The following is a 20,267-nucleotide window of genomic DNA, read 5'->3' as shown; positions in this document are numbered from 1 at the left end:
ACATTATATTACTTACAGAGTATGGCAAATCTTGTTTTATTCTTTTTACATTTTTTTTGTGCAGTTATACATAAAACCAGTGCCTCTGCTGAGTTTAATAGGAGTACCTGGAACCTTTCACAGAAAAGGGTGCTAAGAGACTGGGTGCAAAATTCTATTACTTTTATAGAGGAATAATATAAGGAGAGGCTTGGGCAAGTTATAGCAAGGTGCTGTTTTCTGAATTCTTCTGGAAATACTATTTGCAAGCAAGCCAGACCTTTTCTTTGTCTCAGTCAATGTCCATGGTCGAAGAGAACACGACTTCGCATTTATTTAGCTGTATATGTCTGTTATTTCAAGTAAAACTCTCAAACCATCAAAAGGTCTCTATACATGAGGTATTTCAAGAAAGTAGACACAGGCACAGCAGATCAAAGGTACACAATACAGTCTGATTAGACTAATTCTTTTAAAGTGCATCAGAAGAAATTTTGATACAGGGAACATGAAAACCAAACTACCTTTTTTAAAAAAGTGCCAATGAAATCCAATATTTTCTTATAATTTAAGAAATTCAGTGGCTTTAATGATTCTTTGCCTTTGCCTTCTAATATGTCAACTAGAGTGGGACAGAACTGTTTCATGAAATATATATGGGGTCAAAGCCTAAAGCAGAGCCATCAATAACATCATCTGCAGAATACCTTTTTCTTTGAATTTCATCCCACTTTAGAGTAAAGATGTTTGCAAAAGTCACAGCAAGTAGTGACATTTTAGATTGCTCACTAAAAAATAAGCAGAGGCCAAACCTGTAAAAGGTGCACTTTATATACTTTTACCCCTTTTAATTAATTTGGAGACTTCTGTTCAGCATTTATTGTGTTTAGCTACCACATGGTTGGTCTCACAAGATGTAAACTATCCCCAATACCTAGGACATCAGAAACATCATGGGAAAAGCACATATAGAATATGACTCATGAAAGCAGTTAGACATGAGTCCTCTCTATATCTTATTTCAAGTAGAATTGTAGTATCTGCTCACTGTGTGCTCAGCTTTAAAAATTAGCTCCTTTCCTCCATATTCAAATGCTGCTATTGTTTTCTTACCGTTTTTCATTGAAAAAAATGAAGAAACATATCCCTGAAGATCTGAAGTTCTGGGATTTTTGTCTTTTCCATTGAAAAAAAGCAGCTAAAGTCTGAAAATACACAGCTTTATTCCCGAGCTGTGCCAACAGCAGCACACTTCACTGTCACACTTTCAGTATCAACTTATACGTGGTAGAACCTCCAATATCTAGTTTCCAGTCAGTCTGGGAAGTACATGCTGTCCTCCTAATTTATAATTTCTCTTTCTCCTGTAAGAAATTGCCTGTAAGTTTTTGTCTGTCCATCAGATTTGGTTTCCTGCCCAGCGGGGTTTCCTCAATCCTCTTTCTTACTCTCAGTTCTCTTGTCTCTCACTTCCACAGCCTTTCAACTTTTATCTTCAAACCATCCTTCAGAAGCTCCTGAATTCTCTGAACAGATGAGCCTTTCTCATGGCATTTTGTACATTCTTGAACCCAGTCTTTGCTTACTGGTGAACAGATCTTCTGCACAGTTTCTTCTTCTCTAGAATTAACAGTATGGCATCTATTGGAAGTACTGCATAAAAGTCACCAAATACATCTATTTTTCTACTTTCTATTTATGACCCGATCTTGTTTTGAAAACTGATAGGTGAAAGCCAAGATTATGAAAATTTTTCCCAGGAGTAAGTAAACTTTACAAGTTATGCTTCTAAAGATGTGATAACTATAACCATCATGAAGCCTATGAGTTTTCAGCACTGGCAAGCACAAAAAATACAGCTGAGTAAGTGCCACAGGCTGTTAATGGATTCCTTGGCATAATGACAGAAATAAGAAAATGTCTGTTGAACAGTCTATTTTACCTGTTTGACATGTGTCTAATAACAGTCACCTTGACCACTTGTTGTGTGGTTCTTGCTCACTTCCAGGGTATTGATGCAAACACAGGCTTTGGACTGTGATTGCAATAATGAAAAACCTAAAGTCTCACCAAGTGATTGAGTGCAAGGGGGCTGAAGAAGCTGTCAGACATTACCATGTGTTGTCTGTGCTGTAATTGTTTCCAGTGGTCAGCAAAACCTGAAACAGAACCATAAGGTTTTGAAGATTAGGCTTAATGTCTCCCGCGTAGTCTCATCCATGATCTGGCCCTTTCCTGGAACACTGCAGCTCTCAAAGAGAGTGATGAAGCAGAAGAATGGGCACTATGCCATTGCATCAGATGAAAGGGACACTGGTGGATATTTGCCATGGGAATACTTGACTGGAAAGCACTTGATCTACTGTCTGTTAGCTCATGGGAATGGAACTGGTAAACTTGGAAAACCTCAAATAAATTCCCATTGTATATATAATATAATCCAAAACAGAATCTTCTCGGGAACAATTGCTAACGATACTGGAAGTCATCCTTGTTTAGTGGAAGAAGAGACAATTTTCTAGCATGCATTTCAGACTTCTACATTGAAAAGCTTTACCCCAATATTTACAAGATGGGAAGTCTGTCATTAGTGAAATCTTCTTTTTAAACACCAGTTTACCAGGGGATTACAAAAATATTTTTTTAAAAAGCCTGTATCTGCCACCCTTGAAATGACATGAAGAACCTTTAAAATTACCTAGATGATAAATTACTGTTTCAGAAGATTCTTGAATGAGCTCATCTTTGTACGTATCCACCATAGTCATGGTTTCTGTTACAAACCAGATGAGCTGAACATATATCTTGAATCTTTTTTCTAATTTACGAAAATAATGTGTAATAAAGACTAAGTTTCACATACAAGCATTTTCACTGACATCCAATGATTTGTCAGACAATCCAGTGATTTTTGTCACTGTATGTTCAGAGACAAAATTATTTAAAAATTCTTCCTTAGCCCAAAGTTTTCCTTAGCCTGTAAATTTTTTTAATCATCTGCAGATACCTCACACTGAATAAGTCATGCATTTCTAAATAGCTTTCTTAAAGGATTTTTATTCAGTGTTTAATAGAAACCATTGAGTGGATCAAATCAGAATACACAGCAAACATATTAAGAAGTCTAGAATAAAATAACTGAGGTCAATTTGTAAAGAATTTTTCTTTTACTTACTAGACCCCAAACAATGAATCAACATAGACCCATGAATGATATATCAAATGTAACTCATTTATAAGATACATATAAATAAATAATGTGGTACTGCAGTTGAGGACATGAAATACAACAAAAAGTTTACACGTGTTCATTTAGAAAGTAAATCAACTGGTGTAAGTTTAATAACTCTTTTTGGTTATAATAACAGTTTAATAACAATATAAAAATAATTTTCTCTCCCTTGCAGATTTGCTCTTGTTTTAAGTTTTCTTCTCTAACCCTTGAAAGCAAGTTTCTCTACTTGCTGTCTAAAACCCAGTATCTCCATTCAGATTTTATCTCAAAACATCTTTTTTTGCCCACTTCTTTTACTTTCACAAGACATAGCCAGAGAATAATGTGTCTCAGCTGCCCCAGAATGCATTCCACCAAAAGAATGCACCCAAATTTGACCCAGGGAACAAGATACACCCCACAGTATATAAAAACCTTAATAGTAAGTTGCCAGAAGGGTATCTGGCAAGCTCTAAATTAAATGTCTTTTCAGACAACTCCAGCTACTCTGTTACTCCATAACCTTCTCATGGCCCATTGCTTCTATTACTTTAAAAAAAAAAAAAGAAAAAAAAAAGAAAATCATTTTTTTGGAAAGACAAGTCTTTTCACAATAAATCCAAGGTGCAGGGGAAACTCCGTTTTCCTATTTAAATTATGCTCAGTTTTCATTCCCCTCTTTGTCTACATTCTTCTCCCTTTCCCTTTCTTTCCTGTTCTTGTTTCTGAATGGATTAAAATTAAATTAAGCTCTTTAAAAATAAGGGAGAAAAAAGACTCACACGTGTCTTCTCACCTGTTTTTAAAAATCTCTCAGCCCTAATAAAAAATACTATATACCTATGCATTTCAAAACAACATTATTTTTGCTGTGAAAACACCACGTGCTTGTTCTCAGACATGAGTCCTCTGTGCAAGATCTTCTCACACGTGGAAAAACAGCTGACATTTCATCACTTTCATGAAGGAATAAATAGAAGAATCATGGAAGAGAAATCCACCGCTGTTCTTGCCTGTTTTTCTAGTCACAGATGCTGCTTCTTCAGCATCAGGGTTGTGCATGTGGATATTAATCATGGAAGTAATTTTCTTATATAGTTTCTACTCCAGTGTCTGTTGCATCAAAAATTTAAATTATTTCAGTGTGCCCTGCACACAAACTTCCTACGAAATGAGGAGAAAAGCTCATTCCTTAAACCTGCCTCCCTCTGAACCTAATGCAAGAACTGACCACTATCCTATTTCAAGAATCACAGAATGGCTGAGGTTGGAAGGGAGAGTGGAGGCCATTTCACACAATCCCCCTGCTCCAGCAGGACATCTGAGGTCCAGTTATCTCAAACCATGTCCAGATGGCTTTGGAACTCCTCAAAGGATGGAGACTCTACAACCTCTCTGTCCAGCCTGTGCTACTGTTTGGTAAAACTCACGGAAAAAAGTGTTTCCTGGTGTTCTGCCAGAGCCTTCTGTGTTCAGTTTGTGTCCACTGCCTGTCCTGCCACTGGGCACCACTGGGCACCAAAAGCCTGGCTGGATCTTCTTTAACCCACCCTTCAGAGGTTTATTGGTGATACATCAATGATTTATTATTGATTATATTCCTCAGTCTTTTTTCATATGAGAGGTGCTCCAGGCCCTCACTCATCTTTATGGTGATTCTCTGATCTCTCTCCAGTATGTGCAATATCTGCAAGTAAGGATGGGTTCAAAGCAAAGCAGAGCCTGAGTTAAACACACTCGAACAGTGCAGCAGCACGGGCAGTGACACAGAAACAAAAAAGCTGTGCAAATATAAAATATCAAAGGTAATCTTGTTACACCTTGGATTTTGTACAGAAAGCCTTAGCACCCAGGAATACAACCTGCGTGGGGCATGTTCTGTTCTGTTTCTGATGGGGAACAAAGAGGGAAAACCAGAGAAGCAGCAGGTTCAGGGAGACAGCAGAGATGTTCAGAGGAGCCGTGCGTCTCTGGGCGCACATGTCCGTGTGTCTGTCTGTGCGGGTGCCTACAGACAGTGTCTGCTACTGCTGAGGCTCTGTAATCTGATGCAAACTGTTTCATATATTAAAAAGCTGTAGTAGTAAGGAGATCTTTTCAGAAACAGACAGATGTGGTATCTATGCCAAAAAATGACATTGCAAAGGGATTAACTGTTTAAGTGGTCAAATTAAACACGACAGAAATAGTTAGCTTCCCTTGGCCTGCAGCTCCTCTGCATGAGGCAGCTTGTCTCAAGTTGCCAATAGCTCATTGCTGCTAAAGCTAGGAGACAGTAATGTTAGGAATTGGGACATTTCCCAGTCTCTCACTGTCTGAACCTATGCCTCCTACTCTTATCTGTGCTGGGGAAGAATCCTCCAATCTCCCTGTGCCTAAACCTGGGCCACAGCAGAGTGCAGCTCCCAGTGCAGCTCTTTCTACATCACTGTCCTAGCTCTTGGCATAGACATGTTTATTCTGGCAAAACTGAACTTCTGCTGCGTAATATGGGTGAAATAATAAAAATACAGAGTTTTGTCATATCTAAGTCCACAGCAGGGACTTCTGCTGACACAACAAGGGATAATACTCATACTCATCAACTGATACTGCAGTTTGTAGTGGAAGTCTGGCCTAAATCGAGGACTGGGACTTATCATCATCATGGACATCATCATCATCATCATCATCATCATCATCATTATTAGTCTTATTTAGATTAAAGCCCTGGCTTGATGCTTGGTTCAAGATATTAGGAATAGCACTGGGAGAAAGGACAGAGGCAAAGAGTTCCTCCAGCCAGATCCATGGCTGTCCCAACACCATTGCATTGTCTCTTGCACTTGGCTTTACTCTTTCATAGCTCAGCTATTTTTGGACAGTTCTTCATAAGATTAATAAAATATTATTAGCCAATGTCAGAAAATATCAGCTGGTTGGGCTTTTTTCCTACTTTTCAGCAGAAAAAACCTACTTTTTAAATGCCTACCTAGCTGTTTCAGTCTCAAGTCTCATAGCAAAGTATGTGAGATGTGCTTTAGTACTAGACTAGCAATATCAATTTACAGTATAAAATGAATGAAGCTGTTTTCAAAGTCAGCCTAATCATTCCAAAGACTATACCTGCCCCCTTCTCCATCCCTGTTGTCCAAATATCACAATTATTCCACACTCTGTCTGCACACATCCTGTCACTGCTTGCTGCACTGATGAGTGGCATCTTTCACTGGATTAACAAATGCCCGCTCTGGGTTCATTTTTCTCCTTCCAACTGGGATAACACCTCTGCAGCAAACCTGACCTGAGCTGCACATTTCCTGGGCTGCTACAACCCAATGCCAGGAATTTTGTACAAGTGTCTCTGTAACTTATCGAAGGTCTGTCCTGGCACAGCTCTTGGAGCATCTTGAGCTAGATTATTTGGACAGAGTTACTTAAGAACACTAGGGCTTTTACCTCTCAGTTGCAGTAATCCAGTGCTGTTGTGGTGTTTTAGGATAGACATAGGCATTTTCCTGCCTCTCACATAAGGTATCCTAAATGGTTCACTGACCCTGCTCTGGACCACATATGATCATCATGCCAGAGGGATCAACTGAAGTCTGACAGACTTTTCACTACTAAAACCTCCTGCAGTTCCTGAGCAAAATGCCAGAGACTGTTAAAGGCCCTAACTAATGAAAATTGGCTTTGCAACCACCGTAAATTGGAAAGGGGACAACAACACTTGTTGCTGATACCAGGCTATGAAAAATAAAAGCATTTGCAGAAGAATTGTATTGGAATGAACACACAGTCCCACACAGAGCAAAAGGGGGACACTGAGGTACTTACCAGCACTCCCAGGGAATGAGATCTGGTGCCATAACAGATGTGCTTGGGAGAGCACCAGCTCACAGCAAGCCAGACCATGAGGAATTATTAGAAAAGAAAAACAAAACTAAGAACTATCCTGTGCCCTGTGCCCACATTTTAAATGCTGGGTACAATCTTGGTGTTCTACATTGCAAAAATAGTGGAGCTAGAAAAGGTCCATAAAAGGGTACCAAAAACTGGCCAGTCCATGGAGGGGCAGGGACAGAAATCCGAGCTGTGTATGGCATGATCCCCTTGCTATCAGTGGCATCAGAGGCACAGTGTAGCCTTTGCTGGATCTCTGATCAGCCTTTTGGGGTTTTTAACATGAAAGTCCTGCATGGAGCTAAATCTGCATGGCCTTGAGACAAAATGTCAAGAATCTCTGAAAGAGCCAGTCAACACAGCTGGTAAAAATGTTCTGGATAAGGAATTGCAGGCAGTAGAAGTGCTGAAATGTAGTTAGATTAAACTAGTGCTGTTCTGAGCAGACTGACAAAAACATGCCTGCACACGCAGTATCTTCAGCATCATTCACAAAGCTGCTAGTGTCAGTGAAGCTGACTATTTAGCCAAATGTGCCCAAAATAATCATGCATTTTTCTACTTTTATCTAGGTTTAGAAAAATATCAGCTCTAATATCTGGAAGTCAGCTGGACAAACAGACAGGGATTCACACACGCAGTCACTGGAGTTGCATCCAAATTCTGGTGAGCTACAGCAAACAGAGCAGCTGGAGAGCCTGTCATGATCCAGGGGCTGCCCAGGTGTCAGATGGCCAAAGTACTAACACAGCAAATTGCTGGAAAAATGCTAAGTACAATACACCACTGATTCTGTCTTATTTGTGCTACATTTCTCATTCATGGTGTCATGTCTGACTATTGCTATAGCTTTGATCATAGAGGGGCCTGGCAAAGGCCCATTCAAAAAAACAGTTTGGATTGTTCTTTCTGGGAGCAGGCTCAGCATGGTCATATCTCCCTGTGCACGTTGCCTGTTTGCCATGTGTTATCCTTATTTATAGACATATGCACACACCGATTAATAAGTTAATTTAACACAAGAATTCGATGGTGAGACAGAGGACCCCGAGAGGAAAGTTCTTTCCTGTTGAGATAAAGCAGTTACTCTGTTAGCTTAAGCCAGCAGAGACTTTTTTTACCTTACCCAGAATTGCTTAGACTAAGATTTTCTGAACATCTATGCATTCAAAAAAGACTAAACTATTTGAAAGGAGCTATTAGCATGCATGCTTTAACTTCACTTCTTTCTCATGTTAGGCTCTTACGGAAAAATACCAGATTTTGATATGAACATCTGTTTCATGTTTTTCTAAATGTGAGCTTAGTATGAAAATTAACCCCTGAATTTTTGGTTTCAGCAACTTTCTAGCTTTTCAGAGTGCATTCAGTAGCCTTGTCTTTCTAGCTCTGCTAGGAACTCAGCTCAGCCTATGGCTCTGTCGTCTTCTGAAAATAACTTGGCCAGCACTGGATGTGTTCAGATGTTTCATGACCTTTTTTTTCAATTAGTTTCCATTAGCTGTTGTCACTCGTTTTTTACTAAGGCGCTCCAAGAGAAGTTACTCATTTCTCAGTCTTGTGCAACCTCATTTAACTTTTATCCCAGGAAAATGCAGGGAAATAACAATCATATTTGCTCTTTCCAGAAATGTGTTTTAGTTACCAACAGGCCCAGCAGATGTTTAGCAACTGGGAAACCACTGTAGAGAGCATAAGTCTGAGCTTGATTTAGTGGGCAATTCTTCCTCCCACCCCAGAGGATGAAGACATTAGGCACCATCATACTTTCATCTACCAAAACAAAGGCAATTTTCTATCCTACCAGCTGAGGGTACATTAGCTAAAGATAGCGAAAACTGCCAAATGTCCCCAAATGCAGGAGTTCCTTTCAGTGTGGGTAGCCCCCAAAAGCCAGAGGATGTTCCGAGTTATCCAAATTCCCACACCAACAAAAACAGACCATTGGTTCTTCCTGTCTCAGGCTGGCTCAGAAATTGCTCAAATGTGCTTCCTTTTTGACAGATAAGCCGTTCCCATTTCAGGTTAAAGGGGATATACAAGGAGAAAGAAAAGAACTGAACCAGAAGAAAATATTTTATTCACTTTAAACCCTACCAAGTGCTTGACCTCGACCTGGGTGATTCAGGTACAATTCATCTCTCACGAGTCTGGCTGTCTGAGATCATAATGAGGGTCTCCTTCAGTTACGAAAATTGTGGGTATTCTATTCTGTTACTACATGAAGAAATATTCTTGCCAGAGTGAGACAGTTTTGCATGCATTTTCACTGAGAACCTAAAAATTCCAATACTGACATCTTTCAAAGCTGCTGAGACACTGTTAACTTCCCCTTCAAATGTATGGATGACATACAGGGTTTGCTTTTAATATCTGTTTATGTATATTTTTTTTTCATGCTACCATTGTATTTCTGAGGCCATCAGTGACATCCAGTGGCCAACTAGATTAAGCCTAAACATGTTTTATATGACATCTGCCCACTGCTTTCATTAGTAAAAAAAAAAAATCAATATAAATGTTAAACATGCAGTTGACTTCTTCAGTTTAATTCTCTCACAGGTGTGATGGGAATCTTCTGGTAGAAGACTCTCAGGACTGGATGCTCACTCTGTTCCCTCCCTTTGAGATGGTGAGCCCCATGGGAGCCACATGGATGTGATTCCAGCTCTGTGTTCTGTGCCAGTATCAGTCAAAATTAGAGCTGTGGTCTCTCAGGATTTGCATTGGTGCACAATTATAAATAGATAGGTTTTGGTTTTGATGCAGGCAGACATGCACTTAAATATAAGTGTGTTCTTAATTAATTAGTTGTCATTAATGTCATTAATTATGTGTCATTAATGAATTTTTACTTTTACTAGTTTATTTTAAATTAGCTACTCTAAAAGCAGCTGATACAAATATTTATTCAGCCAGAATCATACATCTGAATAAAAAATTGAATTGAAAAAATTAAACACTGTAGAACAGGTAGTCATACTGTATCTAACAGAAATGTAGAAATAAAATCAGGTGTGATAACAAATTTTCAATACCGAATTGTACACGTCCTTGCAGTGAGTGACTGTTGCTAGCTCAGTTAAACAGCCCTTACTGGGTTACAGAGAGCTGTTCTGGAGGAGGTGCTTGATGATGTTCAGCCCTTCCAGTGGGGACAGCACGGGGGTTGTATCTGACCCTGGCAGTGCAGCTCTCCCTGAGGGTGTGAGGTTGATGTCACCCCCTCCTCCTGGCCCTCCCTGGGGCACTGAGCTCAGGGCACTGGTCTCATCCCCAGGGTATTGTCTCATCCAGCAGTGAGGATGTCACACCTGGTGAAAATGAATGGGGGAATGTTTGCTCTCCCCTGGGTAGCCCATGCAAAGTAGAAACTCATTATATTTTAATGAGTAAAAGATATCTTTAAATAGAAAATGGTATGAAAAGAGTAGAAGTTGAGGACCAAAACTTTTGTTGTGCAGTTCCTGGGGCACAGGATGGGTTCAGTTCCTGGTTTAGCAAAGCACAGGCAACAGTACCATGCTTGCTCCCATGGTGTTCCAGCAGCCATAGTGGTCATTGTGCTGCTCACATGTCTGTTCTGTGGTGCCTCTCATCTTTAGTAGACAGTCAATTTTCCTGTGACCTGTTTCAATAAACTATTACGTCTGTACTTTGCAAAAAAATTAAGGAGCTAAATGCAGTGCTTTGGAAAAGGACATTCATGCCAGCTATTACCATTGTCATATATGTGATTTATTTCCTTCCCCCCCTCATTATCCTTTTTCCATAGCTGGCATAAATTAAGAAGTGGGGCTGCCTATGAAAAATAGTTGCAGTCATCAGAAACAAGGAGAAAAAATAATAAATTCCAGAACTCTAGTTTAGAATAAAGTGGCTCACTTCTGGGAAACATAGTGTAAGTATAAAGTAGCAGTGACTAAAAGCTAAATGTCTGTTGTTCATTAGTCCACCAGATAATGAACTAACAATACTTCATGGATTAGGGCATGCAAAGATGGAATCTGTGCCCATCTGTACAACTGACACTGGGGAAGAGCATCAATAAAACTTACAGGACAGACACTCACTTTCTCCCTGTAGGCAGAAATTTTCCATCATCTCAACAATCCTTACTACACTTCTGCTCCTACTCTTTCCACAGTAACCAGCAGCCACTGAAATGGCAGCCCTGTGCACCTGGCTGTGAGCAATAGGGAAGGACTGCAAATATGTACTTTTAAACACTTGTAGAGAATTTATATATTATATATATTATATATTATATCTATTATATATATTATATATATTATATATTATATCTATTATATCTATTATATATATATATATATATATATATATATATATATATATATATAGTGGCCAAATATACCTTTTTTTCATGCCAAGCCCTTGTTCATAAACAGCACTTTAATGAATCTATTAAGGTGTCAATACAAATATCCGTGTTCAGTTCCAGGGTTTGAGTGCCTTCATTTCTTCATTTTTCTCAGTGGGAGACCAAGAGTTTCCTCCAATTTCACAGCAAAGAGAAAGGGCAAAGCTTGCAAAGCTGCTGCAAATGAAATACAGAAAAATGTTGTGGATCATTTCTGTAGTAATTCCCTGTGAAAGCCAGTAATAGATTTAGAAACTTGCAATTATACATGCAAGGCATCTTTACTGGCAAGTAGCACTGCAATGAAAGGCTGTACAGTTTGTATTGCGGTCACTGACAGTTTGCTCTGTTCTGCTGTATGGTTTCCTTTTTATGTATCATGTAAAGATATTTTGATGATGTTTCACCACTGTAATATACAAACAGCATTTTCTGTGAGGCAGAAAATTAAAATCAAAGGTGGATACCCAAAGGCATTGGGAAAGTATGTTAGCTTCTTTATTTATGCAGTTATTTAAAGAATCTCGTAGGAAAACTGGCATAGCTAAGTCAAGAGTACTCATTTGAATAGTTGAGCTCAAGGTCTTCAACTCACTATCAGCTACATATTCTGCTCATTGCAGGAGCTTTTGCCACGTTTGCTTTGAACAGTGCTGATAACCCACATTGTAAAAATGCCACTTCTTCAGTCAGTGTGGAGCATTTGCTAATTTTTTTCAGCGAAACTAATCATAGCTGCATTTTGGAAATCTAACTTTCAAAAGGCTCCTTTGCACTTCTAACGTTGGGGCTCAGGTCTGCTAAGCTCCTTCTCATTGCTGAGCCTATTTTCATTAACTTTTCCTGGCTCAACAGAGAGCTGGTCACAGCCCTGCCAGCACAGGGTTTCCATCTAAGGTTTGTCTCAGTTTTGGTCTAGATTAGAGCAATTATGGAATTAATTATTGACTGTACAGCTGTTCTCCCTGCAGCCTGCCAAAAGGCAGCCTAGCATACAGTCTTCCCTGCAAAAAATGCTGGTGACAAAGCAAATCTGGTGTGCTTAGTCTGATAGAGTCACAGCAAGTCCCATCATAGAGCCAAACCAGAGAGTTACAGAAACTGCTTGCCAGGAACTGCTGCCATGCCCCCAGCATGCCTGACCCTCTGCAGGCTTTGGGCAGGGGTTCTGAACTCCTCTCTGGGATCCGTACCATGGAATAGCTGAGGATCAGGGATGCAGGCATGTCTACACATAAAAAGTTTTATCCTCTGTTTAGGCCACCAAATCCTCCACCCATGTATCCCAATACTGAACCTGCTTCATCAGTTGTAGGAGAGTTATTTCTCAAGTGCATTGTTTGTGCTTTTGATCCTGTGCATTTCAATATGCCAGAAGAGTCCTGTTTGGTCCACTGCCTTTATTGACATGGACACATTTTCTCTAAGAACTAGAGGTAAAATCAGCAATACTTCAACCTAACTGGTTGCACTTTCCCCTTTCCATCTGCTTCCCTACATCCTGCCCAACCACCAGCCCACACCATACCTCATGTGCTTCAGCAGAGGATCAATTATAGTTATAAAATATCCTTTTAAAGCCTGAATAATAACGAGTATCATTGGAAATTCGTGCTCCCGCATGGTCCAGCATGATTTAATTTCTCTTGCAAGATTTACTGCTGGGCAGCTGCTGCTCTCAAAGCCACATCTTGCCTGCTTCTCTGCTTGAACTAACCAAGTGAATTTCAATATTGGTTTAGTCTTTGGGGATTTAGGTGATTTTCACCTCTGCTTACAAACTGATGGACCATCCTGTGCTTCACGTTGCATGGAAGCTGAAGTGGTGTGCCAGGAGAAACGAGGGCAGTCTGGGACAAGTGTGTGGTGTCCCAGTGCCAGGGCAGGGCACAGGGGACCCTCTCAGCCAGGGAGGGACACAGACCTGGCAGGGCTGCTGTGGGCACTGCCTGTCCCTGCCCCAGGACAGGAGCTCACAGGAGCTCACAGCTCCTCTGCAGGTGTGAGGTGTGGGCACAGACCTCACCTGGGGCCTTTGATTACGTGTCCCTGGTTCCTTTGCTTTAGTCAAAACTGCAAACACACACCTCGTCCTGCTACAACCCAGTAGAAGTGGCAAGAAACTTTGATGCTCTAAGAAAAAATCAAGAACCTGTAGGACAAAACACAGCTGCCATGAAGCAACCTGGGCTGATTTTAAAGCTGCATCTTGAGCAAAAGTCATCTGCAGTGGCTACAGCTCAGCAGAGCTCCTCCTAGGGCTCTCACCAAGGACATCATCTCAGTCCATAATCCCCAAGGCAGCTCAGTGTAAAAGCATCCACTGTGCTACATGCTATTGTCACCACTGGAGACCTGGAGAACTTGAGGCCTACAAAGATGAGTCAGGCTTTCAAAGATAGCACTAATTCTCCATTGTTGTGCTTGCAATTTGCAATTCATTGGATTGCATAAATCACCCATTAGCAAACTGAAACTTTGCCCAATTGCTGCAGAAGCCAACCACACCAAGGCTTCTGACATTTGAATAGTGAACCCTTACAGTGAACTGCTTGTGTGCTATTCAAAAAGCAAAGCAACATTTTGAAGAAAAGGCAAGTAATTTTTGACAAATAGAATGGATAATTTAAAAAAATCTGCATGCCAAAAAAATGACTCGTTGTAGTTTAAACTTTCAGCATGAACATCTTCTAAACCAAATCCCATAGCCAGGTGTTTGCACTCTGACTGTCCTCACAAGAGCTTTACTCAACAGCTAGCAGAATTGTTGAGATTTTTTTTTAGAATTGTTTTCATTTGGAAGCATTATGTTAACTATAAAAAGCAGTAATAAGAACTTTTTGGAGTTATATATTTATTTCCTAATGAAATATATTTCTATTGTTATCACACTCTGTAAGTGAAATCTGAATTGGCCCTCTAATATCTGTGAAACTGCTTCCATGTTGAACTCTTTCATTGCTTTCAGTGACTTTCAGTAAGTTGTCCAGTGGCTCCCTGCCAATCTGAAAGTCTCTGTAAATGCAAAGCAATTCTCTGAGGAGCATTTTGGAAGCACAAGTGCATTTGGTTTCAGTAACAGACAAGGCAGAATCTAAAAAACATTTTTGGATATTTATTTATACAGCATAAATGGGTATAACACTGTGTACGATGCTGTTGGCATTTTAATTCCCAAAATGCATCTTAGAAATTCAGAGCTTTTCCCTTCCCACAGTGAAGCCTGAATGTGGCAGAAACACAGAGAAAGAAATGAGATTTTTTGAACCAGATGATCTTTCCAGTCCCTTCCAAACCAAACCATCCTATGATTATCAATAACTGAGCTATCAAATTTCACCCCTCTGGTACATACGATGTACGTGGTTATAAATGTGAAAAAAGCTTCAGCTGCATCACTCCCAGACGTATCTGACATTGCAATTTTGCTTCTCTGTGATGTTCATCAGCTGCTTTTCTACCTGTGCTCTTAATTGCAGGCACAGAGACAGGACCACACACCTTCACACAGGGCACAGGACCTGCAAGCTGAGCACTGCTGCTGTCCAGGGAAACAGAACAAGCTTTTGAAGAAGTGTGTGCTCAGGACTGGACGTGCAGTCCAGCACTCCTGGCTCAAGCAGTCAGGATCACAGGTGAGGTCTGTAGGTGGTAACACCTCCTTTCAGTGGCTGTTTATGGTGGAGGACTGGACAACCAGGCAATTAACCCTGGGGTTTGCTATTGTTGGTTAGCTGAGTGGTTGGAGTCTTTTTACATCTCTGAAGAATGTTAAAAATTTGCAAAGCAGAACTGGGCAGAGAGTCTACTGGAAAAACAGGAGAATCATAGGAACGACCAGATGTTAGGACTGAAGTTTCATCTACCCCAAAATAAGCAAGAATTATATTGGATAAAATTCTTTGGGGCCAGACAAGTTTCATTTCAACTGAAGTGTTCAGGGGGTTGCTTCTCTTTTGAGTGGGATTATTTCTGGCTAGCTTTTATTGACCTGATTTTTTTTGGTAAAAATGAACTGTCAAAAAACTTCATCCACCTCAGCTGTATAGGTCATTTTTACACAGAACTACTCATTGCAGAGCAGTGGAAGTTCATCTATCATTTCTCCCCACCAACACAAGAGAAATAGTGGATCCCACCACGCTTGGGATGGAAACAGCACAGACTGTGTGAGTTTGAAGAGGTGTGAGCACAGACACTTGCTGGGAGATCAACAGGACTGGGCATCTCTCCCTGCCCTCTCACTTGGTTTTTCAGTCGTAAAATACTGTACCATTTTCTCTGATCTCAGATAGAATCATCTCTCTCTAATCCATGGAGATCCTGGGACTGAAAAGCAGAGGTAGGGATTTTTTCCCTAACAACCACTCACAACCAGTGAGTATGCTAGTCTCACTAGTATGCTCACTGTCTTCCCTGAGGTGTACTGATTCAGTCAATGCATGAGATTGCACCATCAGCTTGAGTAAAGGGACATCTGAGACAAATTTTTTTCCTAAAAAACTACTGTGAGAATGTATGTACAGCAAATACAAAAATACAGTACACTGAATACACAACATTTTCTTCTTCACCAGATAACACACTGCTTTAGCTGCCATTGGTGTAAACAAATAAGCAAAATCAGGAGACATGCAGAAAGAGTTCATTCTCCTGCAAAATGTTGTTTGCCTGCTAAACTGATTACTCAAGACAGGAATCAGTCCTGACTGGAGATGGCTGCTGACACAAGAGTGAGTGGTACTCAAAGCCCACCGAGGAGCATCATCAGCTGACCTCAGTGGGGATTCTTTTTGCTTTGCATGCCAGAATGACCCCACAAGCATTGATTATATTAAAACAAATATTGGTTATGCTTGCCACACCATGTCAGATAGCAGGTGCATCTTAAAAGACAAGTAATTGTAACCTTCCAAGATTATTAGATTAGCAAAAATACAGAGGCAAAACAACATAGAAGCAAATTTAATTACCATGGTAATTTTCTCTTGCTATGAGAAATACTGACTATACTTCTGTGATTGCTTACTTTATGCAGCAATCAAGTCTTGCCACTACTACTGTTTAAGTTACCAAAGCACTTAAAAACATAGAAATGGATTTTAGATGTGAAGTTTTATGCTGGAACAGCCTATGAGTATTGTGTAGTCCTAGGATCTTTAAAAAAATTATTTTCATCCTTTTTAGGGAAAATAAAAGCTGGAGCTGCTGAGCACTAGGTAGAATACATATGTATTTGTTCAAACTCTGTCTCCTGTTAAGAAATTCTAAAGTTTTAATAATTGATACAAAAGGAAAGAGTTTTGTGAAAAATCTGGGTATTTTCTCCCTTGCCAATTAGCATTTTAGCATCGCTAATAAGAGTCTTTCTAGTGAAAGGATGGAAGGAATCAGCAGGATATTCACTAAGAAAATGCTCAGACTGGGCCCAGACCCTTAAATTTTCTGACACTTCTACTAAGAAAAAGTGGAACTTGACACTGAGACCTGTATGAGTTCAATCATCCAGTCTTTAACATCAAACCCCCACAGCTCTCCATATCTTTAGTGTCGTGGGATCAAAGTTTTTTTTAAAAATCAAGAAAAGAGTGGCTATGCTTACTTTGCTGCCTGATAGATGTAGACAATGTTGCTGATGGGAGACCGGAAAATGCCATTGCTCAGGTACCATAGGAGACTTTTGATCAGGTCCCCTAGAAGACAATTCATTTTGGACATCAGAAATATCTACCAGTCTTTTTTTTTTTCCCCTCCTGTTCTGTTTCAAAAATTTACCTCTTGTTCAGTTTATATTTACTTTAGATAGCAACAACTACCTTTAATTTTTATTTGATAATATTTGCTGCAGCTGGGACTGGTATTCAGGAACAAAGAAGTGTGCAACATAAGCCTTCAAGGAACAATCTGCCCTCAGATGTTCATGGACAAGTTCCATTGAAGCTAAAGCATAACTTAATCTCATAAATTGGTTTTATCAGCAGAATAATATTTCTCTATAAAGTGTTCTGGATTTCTAGAGCAAATGTAAAGTGCTATTTCTGAACACTAATGCTATTTCCTCCACAAAAGTAGAATATGCTTCAATTTTTGGCAGGAAACTCCCTTTCTACCCTGGGATACATTGCGTGAGTAAAAGGAACAAGCCACTATGAACTGAATACTCAGAAAGAAAAAAAGAAAGCTCGCTCTCGTCCTGGTTGCAAAGAGAAGATTGGTTCATTCGCTCACGCTGTGCAAAACCTGCCACAGAGTCCTTTGTGTCATCAGAATGAAAAGAATCCTTTGCCCAGGCAGGAGATTAAGATGGCCAGCAGGAATCCCTGCACCCGAAATTCAGATCAGAATGGGTAAGTTCATGGGAAGTTGGGATTTTAAAGCGATTGTTCTGATGATGCCAAAAGAGCAGCAGGAACAGCCAGCTCTGCTGCAGGTCCATCCAAATCTCGGTTTTCTCTCTCAGTAAAGACACACCGAGGGGACAGAGTGGTAGGGGCTGGTTTTGTTCACCTTTCAGGAGCGTTATGCAGGAGCCAACCATAAAGGGGCGGGCAAGTCCATCGGGCACCCGCGGAGCCCCCAGCCCAGCCCTCCCTGCCCTTTAAACCCCGCGGGGCTGGCGCTGGGGCTGGCAGTGACCTGCAGCACAACCCCTGCATCCACCAGCACAACCTCTGCATCCACCAGCACAACCCCTGCCCCACCAGTACAACCTCTGCATCCACCAGCACAACCCCTGCCCCACCAGCACAACCCCTGCAGCCACCAGTACAACCCCTGCCTCCACCAGTACAACCCCTGCAGCCACCAGCACAACCCCTGCAGCCACCAGCACAACCCCTGCCCCCACCAGTACAACCCCTGCCCCACCAGCACAACCCCTGCAGCCACCAGCACAACCCCTGCCCCACCAGCACAACCCCTGCAGCCACCAGCACAACCCCTGCCTCCACCAGTACAACCCCTGCCTCCACCAGTACAACCCCTGCCTCCACCAGTACAACCTCTGCCCCACCAGTACAACCCCTGCCTCCACCAGTACAACCCCTGCCCCACCAGTACAACCCCTGCATCCACCAGCACAACCCCTGCAGCCACCAGTACAACCCCTGCCCCACCAGTACAACCCCTGCATCCACCAGCACAACCCCTGCAGCCACCAGCACAACCCCTGCCTCCACCAGTACAACCCCTGCCTCCACCAGCACAACCCCTGCATCCACCAGTACAACCCCTGCAGCCACCAGTACAACCCCTGCCTCCACCAGTACAACCCCTGCCCCACCAGCACAACCCCTGCCCCACCAGTACAACCCCTGCCCCCACCAGTACAACCCCTGCATCCACCAGTACAACCCCTGCCTCCACCAGTACAACCCCTGCATCCACCAGTACAACCCCTGCATCCACCAGTACAACCCCTGCCTCCACCAGTACAACCCCTGCCCCACCAGCACAACCCCTGCCTCCACCAGTACAACCCCTGACCCCACCAGTACAACCCCTGCAGCCACCAGCACAACCCCTGCCTCCACCAGTACAACCCCTGCATCCACCAGTACAACCCCTGCCCCACCAGTACAACCCCTGCCCCACCAGTACAACCTCTGCCCCACCAGTACAACCCCTGCCCCCACCAGTACAACCCCTGCCTCCACCAGTACAACCCCTGCCCCCACCAGTACAACCCCTGCAGCCACCAGTACAACCCCTGCCCCACCAGTACAACCCCTGCCCCACCAGTACAACCCCTGCATCCATGCCCGGACAGGGGGCTGTCCCCCCGCTCCCGGGGCCATCCCAGCCCCGAGCAGGGCAGCGGCACCGGGCGCAGGCGATGCAGCCGCAGCTGCCACTCCCCTCCTGTGCCCGCGATTGTGCCGCCCCTCGGGAGCGCTCCCCGCCCGCTCCAAAGACCTCCGAATTAACCTTTTCAATGGAAAAGAGATTGGGGCCCTATAGAAAAGGATGAATTCAGAGCAAAGCCTTTCTGCAGGATTAGTCCATTAGAGGCAAAAGAGAAAGGTTTTTTTGTTGTTCTGCAAAATATAAGTGATTACGGGATTTAAAGGTGGGGGGGAATGGTCTGTCTATAGTAGGGAATATCAGTGTTGGAACAATGAATGCTCTTATCCTCTGCCTTAGTCCTTGAACTGCCCTTATCTCCACCCCATCGGCCTGGCTGCCAGGAGAGCGAGCTAACAGAGATAGAGTAACCACTGTCCTGTGTGGTCCTCCCTCCTTGCTGCCTCCAGAGAAAAAGGTGTGGGAGAGATGGGGATCTGCTTCCACACCGCTTTTGTAGGCAAGGGGGTGGGCTGCGCTAAGATTTTATATCAGAGGAGAAAAAAGTCACCTGATTCCGTGACAGAGTTTATTCTTGTTTACTTTTTGACTTTTTTTTGGGGAGGTGGTGTTTTCTTCCCCCATCCTCCTGCTTTTCCAAGTTTTTCCAAGTCAGTAATTCATCCTATTAATAACCAAAGCATCACCAGCTGCTCATCTCACCTTTGGGAGAACAGTAAAAAACTGTGGACTGTGGATTTATCATCACCTTTAAAACAAAAGATTGTTACATATTTTCTTTTTAAAAGATCCATACACTTGGTTAGAATACAAAGGATTATTTTTTTTAATCAATTAATGGGAGGGCATTTTCAATCAGGTCACAAATCTGAAGAATCTTAAAAGAGCAAGATTTTTTTCTTCCCAAGGGCTGAAGAACAGCTCTTAAACTCTTAACAGCTCTAAAGCTCTTAACAGAAACCAGCTCCCTGTTCAGTACCTGATAGAAAGAGTGAACACCTCTCTTTT

At 41.9% G+C, this 20,267-nt stretch overlaps 1 protein-coding gene across 1 annotated transcript; it reads left to right on the top strand.

Annotated features, from left to right (window-relative positions):
• Positions 1–16,171: 16,171 nt before the first annotated feature.
• LOC134048917 (uncharacterized) lies at positions 16,172–19,425 on the top strand. Its single transcript, XM_062500998.1, has 2 exons — positions 16,172–16,189; positions 17,971–19,425. The coding sequence occupies exons 1-2, from the start codon at positions 16,172–16,174 to the stop codon at positions 19,423–19,425; spliced, it is 1,473 nt and encodes a 490-aa protein (XP_062356982.1).
• The last annotated feature ends 842 nt before the right edge of the window (positions 19,426–20,267 follow it).

This window comes from Cinclus cinclus, chromosome 12 (genome assembly GCF_963662255.1).
Source record: "Cinclus cinclus chromosome 12, bCinCin1.1, whole genome shotgun sequence".
Classification (NCBI taxonomy): Eukaryota; Metazoa; Chordata; class Aves; order Passeriformes; family Cinclidae; genus Cinclus; species Cinclus cinclus.
Note: the sequence above shows the minus strand (reverse complement) of the source record. Positions and strands in the feature narration are given on the sequence as shown.